Source organism: Cydia fagiglandana, chromosome 10, assembly GCF_963556715.1.
Source record: "Cydia fagiglandana chromosome 10, ilCydFagi1.1, whole genome shotgun sequence".
Taxonomy (NCBI): domain Eukaryota; kingdom Metazoa; phylum Arthropoda; class Insecta; order Lepidoptera; family Tortricidae; genus Cydia; species Cydia fagiglandana.
The window spans coordinates 5,086,041-5,100,598 of record NC_085941.1 but is presented as its reverse complement, the minus strand read 5'-3'; the positions used below and the strand labels follow the sequence as shown (position 1 = coordinate 5,100,598).

Here is a 14,558-nt window from a genome sequence, read left to right as displayed (position 1 = left end):
GAAACTATTCTATTTTACATGGAAATTAAAATACATTAATTAAGTATGTTGATGAGCGCTCGCTTACTTAACTAACTCAATGATCACTCATCCGTCATGTTCGCACAAAGAACGGATCTTCTTTCAGCAACAATGCTAATTATCAAAATTAAATTATACTACAGAGGTATATAATCTCAATAAAATCTCGGATACTTAGATAGTTTAGATGGTGTTTTGTTTATACTAACATCCTATGAAATTATGTTTACCCTTGTTCATGAAAGTAATTTCAAATATTTATCGTATTAGCAATCAAGGCTCCCGAATAAATTGAAACTATAGGAACTTATAGGGTAGCCAAAAATACCTTGACCAAGAATTTAAGGACTATTTTTCTTACTCACATAATGTCATTCAAAATTTAAACTATAATCATTTAACTAAAACAAAACGTATTATCTCTAAAGAATTCTCTATGTTTGATACAACGGGACGAGAAATTATTATTTTTTTACCTATGTCTTGCATTCTCAGCTCTTGCTTCAGGCAAAGCCATAGTCACTCGTTTTCCTAAGTCATTATCGATTAGTGTTAGCAGCTTTAATGCTCGTTTCAGTACTGGAGGAGTCACTGTGGCTAGTGTCTCCGCTGCATTTTTCGCTAAGCGTTGTCTGTGTCCTTCATCAGCCACGTAATGATTATAGAAGTTTGCAGCTGGTTGAAAATCAGCAGCACTGCTCTCGTACTCAAGTAACCTTTCACTTGATCTATCTTGGTCAATGTAAGGCATTGGACCGTTGTACGAATTAGGGAAATAGTTTGGAGCGTCACCCATATTATCATTAACCGGTGCAACGCCATCTCTTACGTATGTCTTAGTATATTTAGGACAGTTTACGTCTATTTTATCGTGGTTTATCCCTAATCTATAGTTAGCTGTGTCACGATAAAGCAAATAGCGGCCTTTGAACAGTTGGTCTTGAGGACCAGGAATTCCAGGGACTGTACTGAAAGGATCGAATGCCACTTGTTCTATTGATTTGAAGAAGTTTTCTGGGTTCTTATTCAACACCATCCGGCCTATGGGAACTGTGTGATAGCTCCATTTTGGCCATTGTCGTGTGACGTCGAACGGATTGAAACTGGCTTGTTTTATATCGTCCCTTGTCATTACATCCATTTGTAATTTCCACGCTGGATACTTCTTATTTTCAATGGAATTGTAAAGATCTCTTCTGAAATAGTCAAGATCACGGCCTTGTATTTCCTTTGCATCTTCACTGGACAAACGTTCAATCCCTTGTTCTGTGCTGAAATTAAATCTAACATAATAATTGTCACCCTGCTTGTTATTGAGAACGTAAGTATGTGTTGGGTAGCCGTTCATATGTCTGTATCCGTTTGGTATTCCATAATCGGACAAAAGCCACAAAAAGGCATGTATCGACTCTGGCCTGAGTGAAAGAAAATCCCAGCGCATATTGTTGTCAATAAGATTTGTCCGAGGATTTCTCTTAAAACTATGGACAAAAGAAGGAAACAGGAGAGCATCTCTGAAAAAGAACACTGGAATATGCGCTCCTAGTACATCTAAATTGCCTTCTTTAGTGTACAATTTTACAGCGAAACCCCTCGTTTCTCTGGCGAGGTCTGAGCCTCCGAGACTTTGAATTAGGGAAGAAAATCTCGCAACAAGTGGAGTCTTCTTTCCAATCTCGTTGAAAACATCTGCTTTAGTATATTCAGAGACATTGTGGGTAACTTCAAAGTAGCCGAAAGCACCAGCGCCCTTTGCATAGACTACTCTTTCTGGTATTCGCTCCCTGTCAAAGTGAACGATGCTGTCAAAGTAAAACCTGTTAGAGAGAAGGTCTGAGTTGATTGTGTTGGTGTCTCGCAGTTCGACTGGTATTCCTCTGCTGTCGGTCAGTATACCGATAGATTCCTGAAATAGAAAATAACACAATTTTTACGTATTGTTGTGTGAACACAAATTACGTTCATAACCATAAATAGGCCACTCTACCTCTGCTTGTTTAATTGCAACAGTTTAGGTGCATCACAAGTCACGCTCCGTTAATGCATTAGCCACTTCAGTTATAACACGAATTGATCAATCAAACATAGCTGTCGCTGATATTAGACACTTTTTCTCGCAAACCCGTTTGCAAATAAGATACTATGGATCGCTTGGTGACCCACAAAATGTAGCTAAATAAACCACAAGAACGTACCTTGTGTTGCAATTTGAAATTATACAACTGCCGTGAAGCAGGATCCAATGTCGTATTTTTATATTCAGAACTTAACACACTTCTGATAACACACAATAAAATGAGTAAGACATTAATATCCATTTTATAACAATTTAAAACAGCAAATACGTGCGTTGCGATAGAAATCAAAGAAATAGTTGCTCGTAGGAGTCGTAGGTAAGTATAATATTTGTTGCTAAATTGTAAATGAAGGAAGTAAGGGATATCCTCAATTGGTTAAATGATTTCGGATATATTTCAAGTGTTGTTAGGTCAAGTGGAAAAAATTGAACTAGGATCTGCAACATGGTTGAAGGATTTTTTGTAACAGAAATCAAACTTCTTATCTATTTCCTACAACTTTTTGTCAAGCGAATGGATTGCATAATATGTAAACTTAGGTACTCGAACGTTCTACTTCTATACATATGGAAATATTATGTAGGTAATATGGAAATATTATATACATCATGTATAGTTACATCGTTGTGATTGTTTTCCCAAAAAGCCTTTACTTTATTATGTTAGTTGCTTATTGTAGGTAACACGATTTATTAAATTAATAGTTCTAATGTAAGGCCAAAGAAACGTTAAAAATAATAACCTTGCTTCCAAGTGACCGGCAATATTTTACAGAAAGGGACATTCGATGTAGTGCCGATAGCGGCATGGAATATAAATGGTCGTTTCCACGCGGCCCAATCAGCTAATGGAAAGGAACATCACGCCGCCATCTTTGATGTCCATTATTTATCACATTTTCTCATTATTTATTGTACATTAGGGCATACTGAAAATTTCTGGAACTGACCACTTAGAAAAAATAAGTCGTCTCATTTATCAGAATCCTGAAACTTTCAGTATTGCCCACGTATCAGTATACCTTAGGTAGAGTTTGTGCGAAACGAGAAGACTCGTAGAATGTATTGGATCCCATACATTTCACGATTCTTCTCTTTCCGCACAAACTCTATCACATATTTTTTTAATACTTTCCATTTTTGCCATCTACCTGTACTTATTATGTATGTATAAACTCTTTATTGTACAAAACATAAATTTATGGCAAATTTATTGTATCGTTTTGGTTTTTTGCAACTCAAAGCAACAAAGACCACCGTCCTCCTACTGAAGTGACGCGGTTGGCAAACGTTTAAAAATGCAAAGTTGTAAATTATGACGGACTGTTTAAAAACTAGTTTTCCGATTTACAATTTGTATCTATAACTATCCTAAATATTGAGGATAGTAAAAAAAATACTGTTTGATCTTCTAATGAGCTTATTAATTGATTTGGAAATAGACGACTGTTTCTCCATAAAAACTTAGCTCTAGATCTAGATATTGACAGTATGGAAAATATTAGAACACAATTTATAAAATGTATTGAAAATTTTTCGTTATAACAACGCAATTTGATAGACAGTTGTACATTTTTACTTTTAGTATGGAAATCAGTCACATCATTTTATCACTAAAATTGACAGTGCTGCAGCAGTAACGTTGTAACAGAGTAATGCTGCTGCAGTCGCCACCCGAATGTCACCTTTATCATATCTTAGGAAGTGTTTGAAAACGCGAGCGAAGCGAGCGCGAAATTTTTTCGATATAAAAACGCAATTTGATAGACAGTTGTACATTTTTACTTTTAGTATGGAAATCAGTCCCATAATTTTATGACGAAAATTGACAGTACCGCAGCAGTAACGTTGCAACAGAGTAATGCTGCTGCAGCGCCACCCGAATGTCACATTTACCATACCTTAGAAAATTTTTCGATATAAAAAACGCAATTTTACTTTTAGTCCCAACCAGTCGCGAATCCAGGATTTCATACAAAGAAGGGATGGGAAAGTTTTCTATCAGCCTAGCTTCGCATAGGGCTCGATATTTAAGGGTCTCAGCGAGGTTGTTTTTATGCATAAAAGACGCAAGAAAGCAGAGCTTGGAATTGACCAAGTGAATTGAATTGGCGAAGTGTGAGCAAGGCAGTAGGCCCAGCTGCGAAAGAGGAAAGCTTGGATTTGGATCCACGCCCAAGTGTAATTAAGGCAGAAGATCAACTTTGCCGTAATGCAGAAGGCCTCGCATAAGACCTAACGCCGAACCGCAAAAGAGTGTGTTGAAATCGAATCTACTGCTACCGATTGTTTCCCAAAGAATTACGCGCCATTATTTTTGCAAATTTCGCATTCAGAAGTTAAGGTGTAATAAATAAACTCAGATAAATAAATATATACATACATACAAACACGAACGCTGAAATCACAATACACTCTCTCTCTCTTTTTTCTGGGTAGTCGTGAAAAAGATGGCACTGTACAATGAGGGGTAATTAATTTACTGTCGTTTAATTTTGTTGTATATTATTAAATCGACATAATTATTCAATTTGTTGATGTCCGTACCCCCTCATCTAAACTTAGAGTTAATTTGGCAAAAACCTTTGTCGGTGGCTATTCAATTCATGTCACTACGTATTAAATTCAGCGCCATCTGTTAGTTTACCAAGGTACTCAATAGTGGTAGCACATATTTGAAAAAAGTTTGCCCCTCCTTCCTAAGTAGCGCCATAAGATTCAGGGGCAAACTTAAATCAAGCGAGTGTTGTGGCTACCCCCCCTTTTAAGGGTTGAATTTTTATAGCCTATAACCTGGCCGGAGATTTTCTCGACAGATTAGTAAAGGTTGCATCAAAATCCGTTCAGCCGTTTTCACGTGATGCGCGTTCAAATAAACAGACAAACAGATAAACAGATAAACAGATAAACAGATAAACAGATAAACAGACAAACAGACAAAAATTCTAAAAACTGTTGGAACGTGTTCTGTTATCGATTCTAAGTATCCCCAGCCAACTTTTTTTCAAATATCTTCCATGTACAGACTTTCGACCCTCTACAGCTTTATTATATGTATAGATAGAAGATAGATTAACAGTAGTGCAGCTGTCGTTGGAAATGGACTCTCAGACTCTCACCTTTAGGTATGTCACCTTATGAAAATTAATTCCCTAAATCTTGATCAAGATAAAAATAATAAAAACAGAAGCTTGGTTACCTACTTGTAATTCTGCGTCCGTCTTTAAGTAGTAAAAACACATAGTGTCTAGACGCTTTGTCATTCATATCATACACAGACAAAATATCCTCCAGACTGAGCATAGTCGCTCTACCCCTTCTGCCACGCATATGTAATTTTACTCCATGTTCGAGTCGAAAGTGTCTTTGTGTGACGTCCGTGTCTTTGAACGGACCAATCACGGCACGGGACTTCGCTCACCTCGTCCCGCGCACCCCCGCATTTTTGGCATCATGTTGCATGAAATTATTAATTAATCGGTCTAGAGGATTCCTAGTCTATGATATCATATTACGGCATTCAGAACAGTCTGAAATCCAGTTAAAGCTGGTTAAGTTCAGACGTAATACAGATATCTTTATTTCCGATTAAAAACTAATACTTTACAATATCATTAAATAAAGATTTAAAAACTAAACTAAAATTAAAATATAACTATAAAAATTAAACTAATACTTATAATATTATATAAACCGGGCAAGTGCGAGTCGGACTCGCGCACGAAGGGTTAATTCCGTACCATAATGCAAAAAAAAAACAAAAAAACCGGGCAAGTGCGAGTCGGACTCGCGCACGAAGGGTTCCGTACCATAATGCAAAAAAAAAAAAAAACAAAAAAAAAGCAAAAAGAAAACGGTCACCCATCCAAGTACTGACCCCTCCCGACGTTGCTTAACTTTGGTCAAAAATCACGTTTGTTGTATGGGAGCCCCATTTAAATCTTTATTTTATTCTGTTTTTAGTATTTGTTGTTATAGCGGCAACAGAAATACATCATCTGTGAAAATTTCAACTGACAGACGGACGGACGGACGGACGGACGGACGGACGGACGGACGGACGGACGGACGGACGGACGGACGGACGGACGGACGGACAGACGGACAGCGAAGTCTTAGTAATAGGGTCCCGGGTTTTAAAGCACGAGGGTTAAACAAAAGGACCCCGCAGCAAACATAGGGAAAAAGTGGTTTCAGTTAAATCTCACGAAATTTTATTATGATGATAATTTGGCTTTCCTGATAATTTTTTTGTATGGGCACAACTCTTTTAGATGTATACTTTCAGAAATAATCAATATAATTATTTTATACAAAATATGTGTTTGTTTACCATTTACCCTTTGGGTACGGAACCCTAAAAAACTAAAATATACTAATAAAATATATGAAAATAAAAAGAAGTTATAAAGAGAATACACCTTCTAAAATCTCTGCCTGCGGCATTGAGCCCATAACGCTGGCTCAGACGTTACATTCTGTTAAACTGCGAAAGTACCTATTGCAATTGGCGTTTGTGACGCATTATATGACTTCATAATGTTCAGAATTGTCATGAATAAATAACCCATGGCCACACACAGCCATAAATAATATATAAATATTATAGGACATTTTTACACAAATTAACTAAGCCCCCACGGTAAGCTCAAGAAGGCTTGTGGTATGGGTACTCAGACAACGATATATATAATATATAAATAAGTACATAGAAAACAACCATGACTCAGGAACAAATATCTGTATCATCATACAAATAAATGCCCTTACCAGGATTTGAACCCGGGACCAACGGCTTCATAGACAGGGTCACTACCCACTAGGCCAGACCGGTCGTCATAAATGGCTACCTTTCACACTCGTGAAATGTTCATATAGGGTACAGTCAGCAGCAGAAATTGCTAAGCGGGCGAGGTGTTCAAAATGATCTTGACGCGACTTTATTGTTAAGAGAATAGGGGCCCGATTCGGATTTTGAAATAGACATCAATTAGATATCTTTTAGACATCACCAAGATACGATAACGGTATGTTTAAGATCTGACCTGTCAAATTTGACATTTACGTGATTCTGGAGATACTCTTGAACGATTTTTACAGGATATGACTTAATAGAGATCCAATTCACATCTAATAGATATTTTACTCTATCTAACGTAAAAGTGACATTGGTTGTCCGAATTACGCTGCAAAAGAGAACTAGTTGATATCTAAACTATAAAGTATCTAGAATGGATCTAGTACGTATCGTCTCTTGTGAATATCTTGAAGTTCGAATACGGCAGTATATATATGTGCCCCAGGATTAAATGCTCTAAGGTCACAGGTGTGCCCACATAACAATTCTAAGTGACATTCTATATCTCTTAATTTTTTATGTGTTGTATATGTAGCTGAAAATCCGTAGGTAACATCGCGCAGCCTTACTTAATCGATATAATACCGGTAGCCATTTTCGCGATCGTCCCATTTTTCTCCGAAAAGCCTTTGAGCAGATGTTCTCAGACGCTCGTCATTCAGAACTAATTGAAGACACTAACTACCTACAGTTGTGTGTTAGTATGTATAGGTACTGTTGATCGAACTAATTCAACATTACCATGTTTCACAATTCAAAAGATTTCTTCGTTCATATTTCTTTTTTCATTTTATTTGCGAGACAATGTTATGTGCCTCCAGAGTCCAGAGTTTATGTTGACACATCATTTTTAATAAAGAAAATGTAACTAGGTGCAAATTTAAAGATACACCTTTTTAAACACGTCTCCTTCGTTCTCAAAACCATCGTATAAGAGTTTTGAATGATTCACGGTTAGTTTCACTAGAGATATATCGACCGGGATATGGACAGTAATTACCTTTTGTAGGTATTGTTTTCGAGCTTCCGATATTTCGACGCAGTTACATGCATTTTGTTCACGGATAACTAAAGATAGCGGTCACGGTCCATATCCCGTCGATATAAGTCTATCGTAAAAGAGAACAAATGTAGTGAAATTAACAACCTTTTCTTTGTAGGCGGCATAAAATGGCATCGCAAGATCACATACCAGGCTTATTACCTTTCGATCAGCGTTTTCTTTAATAGCCGGATTTTTCCGCAGGGGATCACCTTGGTACAGTCGGCAACATACCTTGTGGGCATTTTTATTTAATGTACCTGCAACTTTGGGAATTTATAATTATATTATTTCTACTCAGTATCACGAGCTTCTTCCATTTTTACTGAGAAATAAAATGTCTCCATTTTTTGGGTCCATTTGGTTACGTTTTCAATAAAACATTCTATGACCGTAAAAAAAAATACAAGTAGGTACGGGCAATGCGTGTCATGCTGATACTCTAGCCACATTCTCTAGCCATAAATAAATAACAAGTGCGAGTCCGAGGGCTCCATAGTTTGGACAGACGAACAGACGGACACACGGACAGCCGGACAGACGGACAGACGGACAGACGGACAGACGGACAGACGGACAGACGGACAGACGGACAGACGGACAGACGGACACACGGACAGCCGGACAGACGGACAGACGGACAGACGGACAAACGGACAGGCGGACAGACAGACGGACAGACGGACAGATGGACAGACGGACACACGGACAGCCGGACAGACGGACAGACGGACAGACGGACAGACGGACAGACGGACAGACGGACAGACGGACAGACGGACAAACGGACAGGCGGACAGACAGACGGACAGACGGACAGACGGACAGACGGACAGACGGATAGACGGACAGACGAACAGACGGACAGATGGATAGACGGACAGACGGACAGGCGGACAGACGGACAGACGGACAGACGGACAGACGGACAGACGGACAGACGGACAGACGGACAGGCGGACAGACGGACAGGCGGATAGACGGACAGACGAACAGACGGACAGACGGATAGACGGACAGACGGACAGGCGGACAGACGGACAGGCGGACAGACGGACAGACGGATGACGGACGGACGGACAGACGGACAGTGGAGTCTTAGTAATAAGGTCCCGTTTGTACCCTTTGGGTACGAAACCCTAAACTAAAAAAAGGTCACTCTTAACAAAAGGACTTCAATTTGCTACTTTCGTTCTGTTTTGTTAGAAGTGGCCAATTACTAATATCTAGTGGCCAATAACTCTAACCCTACGCCGCCTACGCGGCACTCCGTATATTTTTGCACGTAACGATCAAATTCCGTAGCCGACTGTACATTTTATGTGGCAGGAGGCAGCGACCCTTCCGCCCCCGCGATATGACGTCATTCCTGCTCGCAGATGGTAACCCGCTGGAATAGCTTTAGTTAAGAACTATTAAAATGGGTCAGTTTGTAAGGAGTCTAAAATCGTTTATTAAATGAGACTATTTTTTTTTAACCCATTACTGGTTCAATTGATCAATATTAAAAATATTGTTCGTGGAAAGTATTTTTAAGCTTTAATTTATAATTTATTATTAAATCTTTGCATGCTTGAGTCAAAAGACAAGTTTGAGGGAGGGACCACAATTATTTTGACTTTCGGAGCGATTATATGATTTAGAAAGTCTTGATATCGATAACACTTGAGTCGATATACTAGCGCTGGTGCGTTTTTGGCACCAAACCTTGGTATGTTTACACGAACTCGCAGTGTACCGTAAAATAACCCTGAGTTGGGTGAAATTTTATCGTGGTTTGAAAGTCAGATACTTAAAATTTTATTTTTACATGTGAAAACTGAATGCTGTATATGATATTAAGTGGTTCGGACGTTTGTATTTTAGTTTGTGTTTCGTTTTGGGTAGTTCCATTTCATAACTTTGACGATAAAGAGGAAAACCCACCTCACCCCGTAGGGCCTCGTATTTGGGCTGAGAGGGTTTTTCATACAAAGGTGATTTTTGAAGATTGTTGGATCGATTTTTTTTTATTATGCGTATTACTATAGCCCCATTTTAAATTGGAATACATTATTTTTGTAGCAGTAGCCTTAAAATCCCTTCTCACCCCCCTCTCAAACCTTCTCACCCCCCTCTCAAACCTTCTCACTCCCCTCTCAAGCCTTCTCTCCCCATTCATAACCCAACTCTCCCCGCGAAACCTACTCACCCCGTTTTACGGTATTTTGCGCGCACCACTAGCTCAAACAATCGTATCCTAATCAAACCCATAACAGATTTTAAATTCAGAATATCGCTTGGTCAGGTAAAACCCACCTAGTTACACTATAGGCATCAAATACAGATGAATTTTCCAAAACTATCCAGCGACCCTGATCCGTGTTCAGGACGTTTCAAGGTCACCCGGACGAGCAGGGCTGTACCAGTGTTCTCAAAGCTTACCGAACGCACTGCTTCAAGTTCAGGTCATACAAGAATGTAAAATAATCGTAAATCAGGAATTTTGTCAGGAAATTAAAAATTTGGTTCTGCTAACCCTAAATGACGGGAGCGACACGAAATCAGCATCATCATCATCATCATCATCATCATAACAGCCAGAGGACGTCCACTGCTGGACATAGGCCTCCCCCAAAGAGTGCCACAATGACCGGTCTCGCGTCACCCGCATCCAGCAGACTCCTGCGACCTTTACCAGGTCGTCAGTCCACCTTATGGCGGGTCTACCCACGCTGCGCCTTCCGGTACGTGGTCGCTACTCGAGAACCTTTCCGCCCCAATAGCCATCGGTTCTACGGGCAATGTACCCTTCCCACTGCCACTTAAGTTTAGCGATTCGGAGGGCTACATCGGTTACTTTGGTTGTTGGGTACCGCACGAAATCGAGCGCTCGAATTTCAAAAACCGGGCAAGTGCGAGTCGGACTCGCGCACGAAGGGTTCCGTACCATAATGCAAAAAAAGGCAAAAAAATGGTCACCCATCCAAGTACTGACCCCGCCCGACGTTGCTTAACTTCGATCAAAAGTCACGCTTGTTGTATGGGAGCCCCACTTAAATCTTTATTTTATTCTGTTTTTTGTATTTGTTGTTATAGCGGCAACAGAAATACATCATCTGTGAAAATTTCAACTACCACAATCACGGTTCGTGAGATACAGCCTGGTGACAGACGGACGGACGGACGGACAGCAGAGTCTTAGTAATAGGGTCCCGTTTTACCCTTTGGGTACGGAACCCTAAAAATGGCCCCCTGGTCCGCATCCAGTGTGGATTCGATTATATCTTTTAAGATCTATTTCCTTGTGGTCACGCGCTACTGAAGCGATTGTAATATAGTTGAAGTTACGCGTTAGCTGTCGTTGCGCGTTACGTAACTGTCGGCCACTTTACGGTACCTTATATAGTAGAAGAGCCGGCCGCAAATTTTCTAACCGACTTGATACCACGATGAAATACACAATGGGAAACCATAAAAGTGATGCTAAGTCCGAATTCGATAGTCTGCCACGGCGGAACTTGCCGAAAGTACGAAAAAGAAGGCCACTTCCGGTGCGAAAAAAGGGGGCTGATTTAACCCATCTGATACCGAAATAATAATTATGGCAGCAGTTAGAAATTTACATGTAGACACATAAAAGCGAAGTCTGCCAGTATTTTTTTAGCCGGAAGTGCTTGGCAGACGCTCTCAAAGGTGGCCAACGGGACCCCTAATTTAACCCATCTGATACCACCATGAAACCAATTCCAGTCGGTAGGTATGAACCCTCATGTCAGGAATATATAAGTCTGCCAAGGCTATTCCTGCCGAAACACCATGGCAGACGAGATTATGTAAGCAAGGTCGGCATCGGTTACCCTACACTAACCCATCTGATACCACCATGAAACCAATTCCAGTCAGTAGGTACGAACCCCCATTTTAGGAATATATAAGTCTGCCAAGGTTTTTCCTGCCGAAACACCTTGGCAGACGAGATTATAAGCAAGATGACCATCGGTTACCGTACACTAACCCATCTGATACCGCCATGAAACCAATTCCAGTCGGTAGGTATGAACCCTCATTTCAGGAATATATAAGTCTGCCAAGGCTTTTCCTGCCGTAACACCATGGCAGACGAGATTATGTAAGCAAGGTCGGCATCGGTTACCCTACACTAACCCATCTGATACCACCATGAAACCAATTCCAGTCGGTAGGTATGAACCCCCATTTTAGAAATATATAAGTCTGCCAAGGTTTTTCCTGCCGAAACACCTTGGCAGACGAGATTATAAGCAAGATCACCATCGGTTACCGTACACTAACCCATCTGATACCACCATGAAACCAATTCTAGTCGGTAGGTATGAACCCTCATTTCAGGAATTTATAAGTCTGCCAAGGCCTTTCCTGCCGAAACACCTTGACAGACGAGATTATGTAAGCAGCATCCGCACCCGAGGGATCCGTATTTTGGAATTATACAGATTACGGACATTATTAATAGCTGTAGGCTTATTTATTACTTTATGATTATACATATTTGTATATTATTATGTTATTAATAAAATATATTTATAATTTATTAAACCTAAACTTAATACATTGGGAATTCATTACCTGCTTACGGCAGTAGTAGGGATTAGTGGGTGAGTTCTGGCTCACTGAGCCAGGCCAACAGTCCCTCCCCCTTTTTTTCCTTGTTGAGGCCCTGCAACCTTGCCTTGAACCCAAACTAATGTCATTGTAGCTCGAATCTAACCTAATCTATTTTTATTGTTTTTAAAATATTTCAATTATCTACTTTTGCAAAGTTAAATGTTGTAATCTCTTTTTCGCAAAATGGAATTTTAATGTGACTTTAATGTATGTGCAGTCTACTTAGTAATTGGGTTTAAAGATATAAAAACACACATTTTATTTCCTATCCTAAGTATCCTATCCTAAGTTTATTCAAATAATATTCTGAACATATATAGTAACATCATTACTTATTCTGTGTACAGTGGAGAAAACGAATGAAATCATGCAATTTGATTTTGCTATTTTTAAATAAAGAGTAACCAAACAGTATTTTTCAGTTGTTGGTAATGATACCATCTCTTACAATTTCTCTTCATGAACATTTTATGATACCTAACCTTCCAGTTTTCGCCCGAATCAATCAAAAAATTCACCAACACCATTTACACCAACCAAATAGAAAACGGGTCCGTGTCCGAATTCGCGATCTCGAGTCCGGGTCCGCGTCCGGGTCCAGGTTCAGGTAGAAGTCGAATTCAAAATCTTGCTTGTTTTGCCAGTGGGGTAACTTGCTTAACAATCAATTAGAAAAAGACAAGTCGTCGAGGAGTTCCGTTCTGATCACAACCAGCAATACCACTTCATCAAATGCCACTGTTCTTAATGTAAATCCTTGTTTGCCTGATGAAAATACAAGAGTCACTATACAATGCCATTCAGATTTGTAGAGTTCCCTCGATTCCTTATGGATCCCATCAATAGAACTTGAGCTTGACGAAAATATGACTTAAAAACCTAACGTGCTTAACAAACATAACGAAGAGGACAAATCCCCAAACATGAGCTATGCGTCGTTGAAGAGTTCCATTCTGATCATCATCAGCAGTTTCACTTCATCAAATGTCACAATTTTGAATGTAAAAGCTTGGTTTGTTTATAAAAACACCAGTATCACTATATGTTAGGATGGTTCAAAAAACATTTTTTTTTCCTAAGGGGCCCTTTATTTAGTTTCGTAATTTATCTCAACTACAAGGGGGTGCTTCACCACGTTGAAATTTTGTATGTTGTTTGAAACCCAAAAAAAAAGAGTAATATTCAAAATTTTATTTAAATATCTGGTTTCACACTATTTGCACATGTGATGTATAAGTTTTGAAGTAGAAAAACATTTTCTTTTTAAAATAATATCTTTTAAATCACACTTTCAAATAATGTGAAAACTACTACTTACATAAAAAAATCTAAAAAATAATAACTTAATTTTTTTGGATTTCATACAATTTGAAAATTTCTAAGTGTTTGAGCACCCCCTTGTAGTTAAGATAAGATTACAAACTTGGTGTATTTTGTCAACATAGTAAGTGTAACAAAATAAGGAGGTGCCGCTTCTTCTAGCTAGAGTTTGAATTTTTCCCATACAAACGTGAACCACCCTACTACTATATGTATACCTACAAGATTTGAAGAGTGCCCTCGATTCCTCCTTAATCTCACCATCAGAACTGGGTTTTGACAAAGACGGAACCAATCTGTATGTATATACTTACAAGTTACAACTCAACTAAAAAAACAATTTTCAAAATCGATCCCGAAATGACGGAGATATCAAACATTAAAAAAAACCGAATTAATACCTCCTTTTTAGGGTTTCGTAGTCAAATGGCAAAAAACGGAACTCTTATAGATTCGTCATGTCTGTCTGTCTGTCTGTGTGTCTGTCCGTCCGTATGTCACAGCCACTTTTTTCCGAAACTATAAGAACTGTTTAAACTTGGTAAGTAGATGTATTCTGTGAACCGCATTAAGATTTTAACACAAAAATAGAAAAAAAATACAATAAATTTTGG

General features: G+C 39.0%; 1 protein-coding gene across 1 annotated transcript; it reads right to left on the bottom strand.

The window, feature by feature from the left end:
* Nucleotides 1–485: 485 nt before the first annotated feature.
* On the bottom strand, nt 486–5,340 carry LOC134668283 (catalase-like). The gene is made up of 2 exons (XM_063525764.1): nt 5,302–5,340; nt 486–1,927 (listed from the first exon to the last, which is right to left on the bottom strand). The coding sequence occupies exons 1-2, from the start codon at nt 5,338–5,340 to the stop codon at nt 494–496; spliced, it is 1,473 nt and encodes a 490-aa protein (XP_063381834.1). The 3' UTR covers nt 486–493.
* Nucleotides 5,341–14,558: the final 9,218 nt, after the last annotated feature.

Bases quoted from the DNA above. Each gene is read 5' to 3' on its own strand.
- LOC134668283 (XM_063525764.1), bottom strand. From the start codon at position 5,340: ATGTGTTTTTACTACTTAAAGACGGACGCAGAATTACAA. The intron at 1,928-5,301 runs GTAGGTAACCAA...TTTCTATTTCAG, and splicing joins AGACGGACGCAGAATTACAA to GAATCTATCGGTATACTGAC.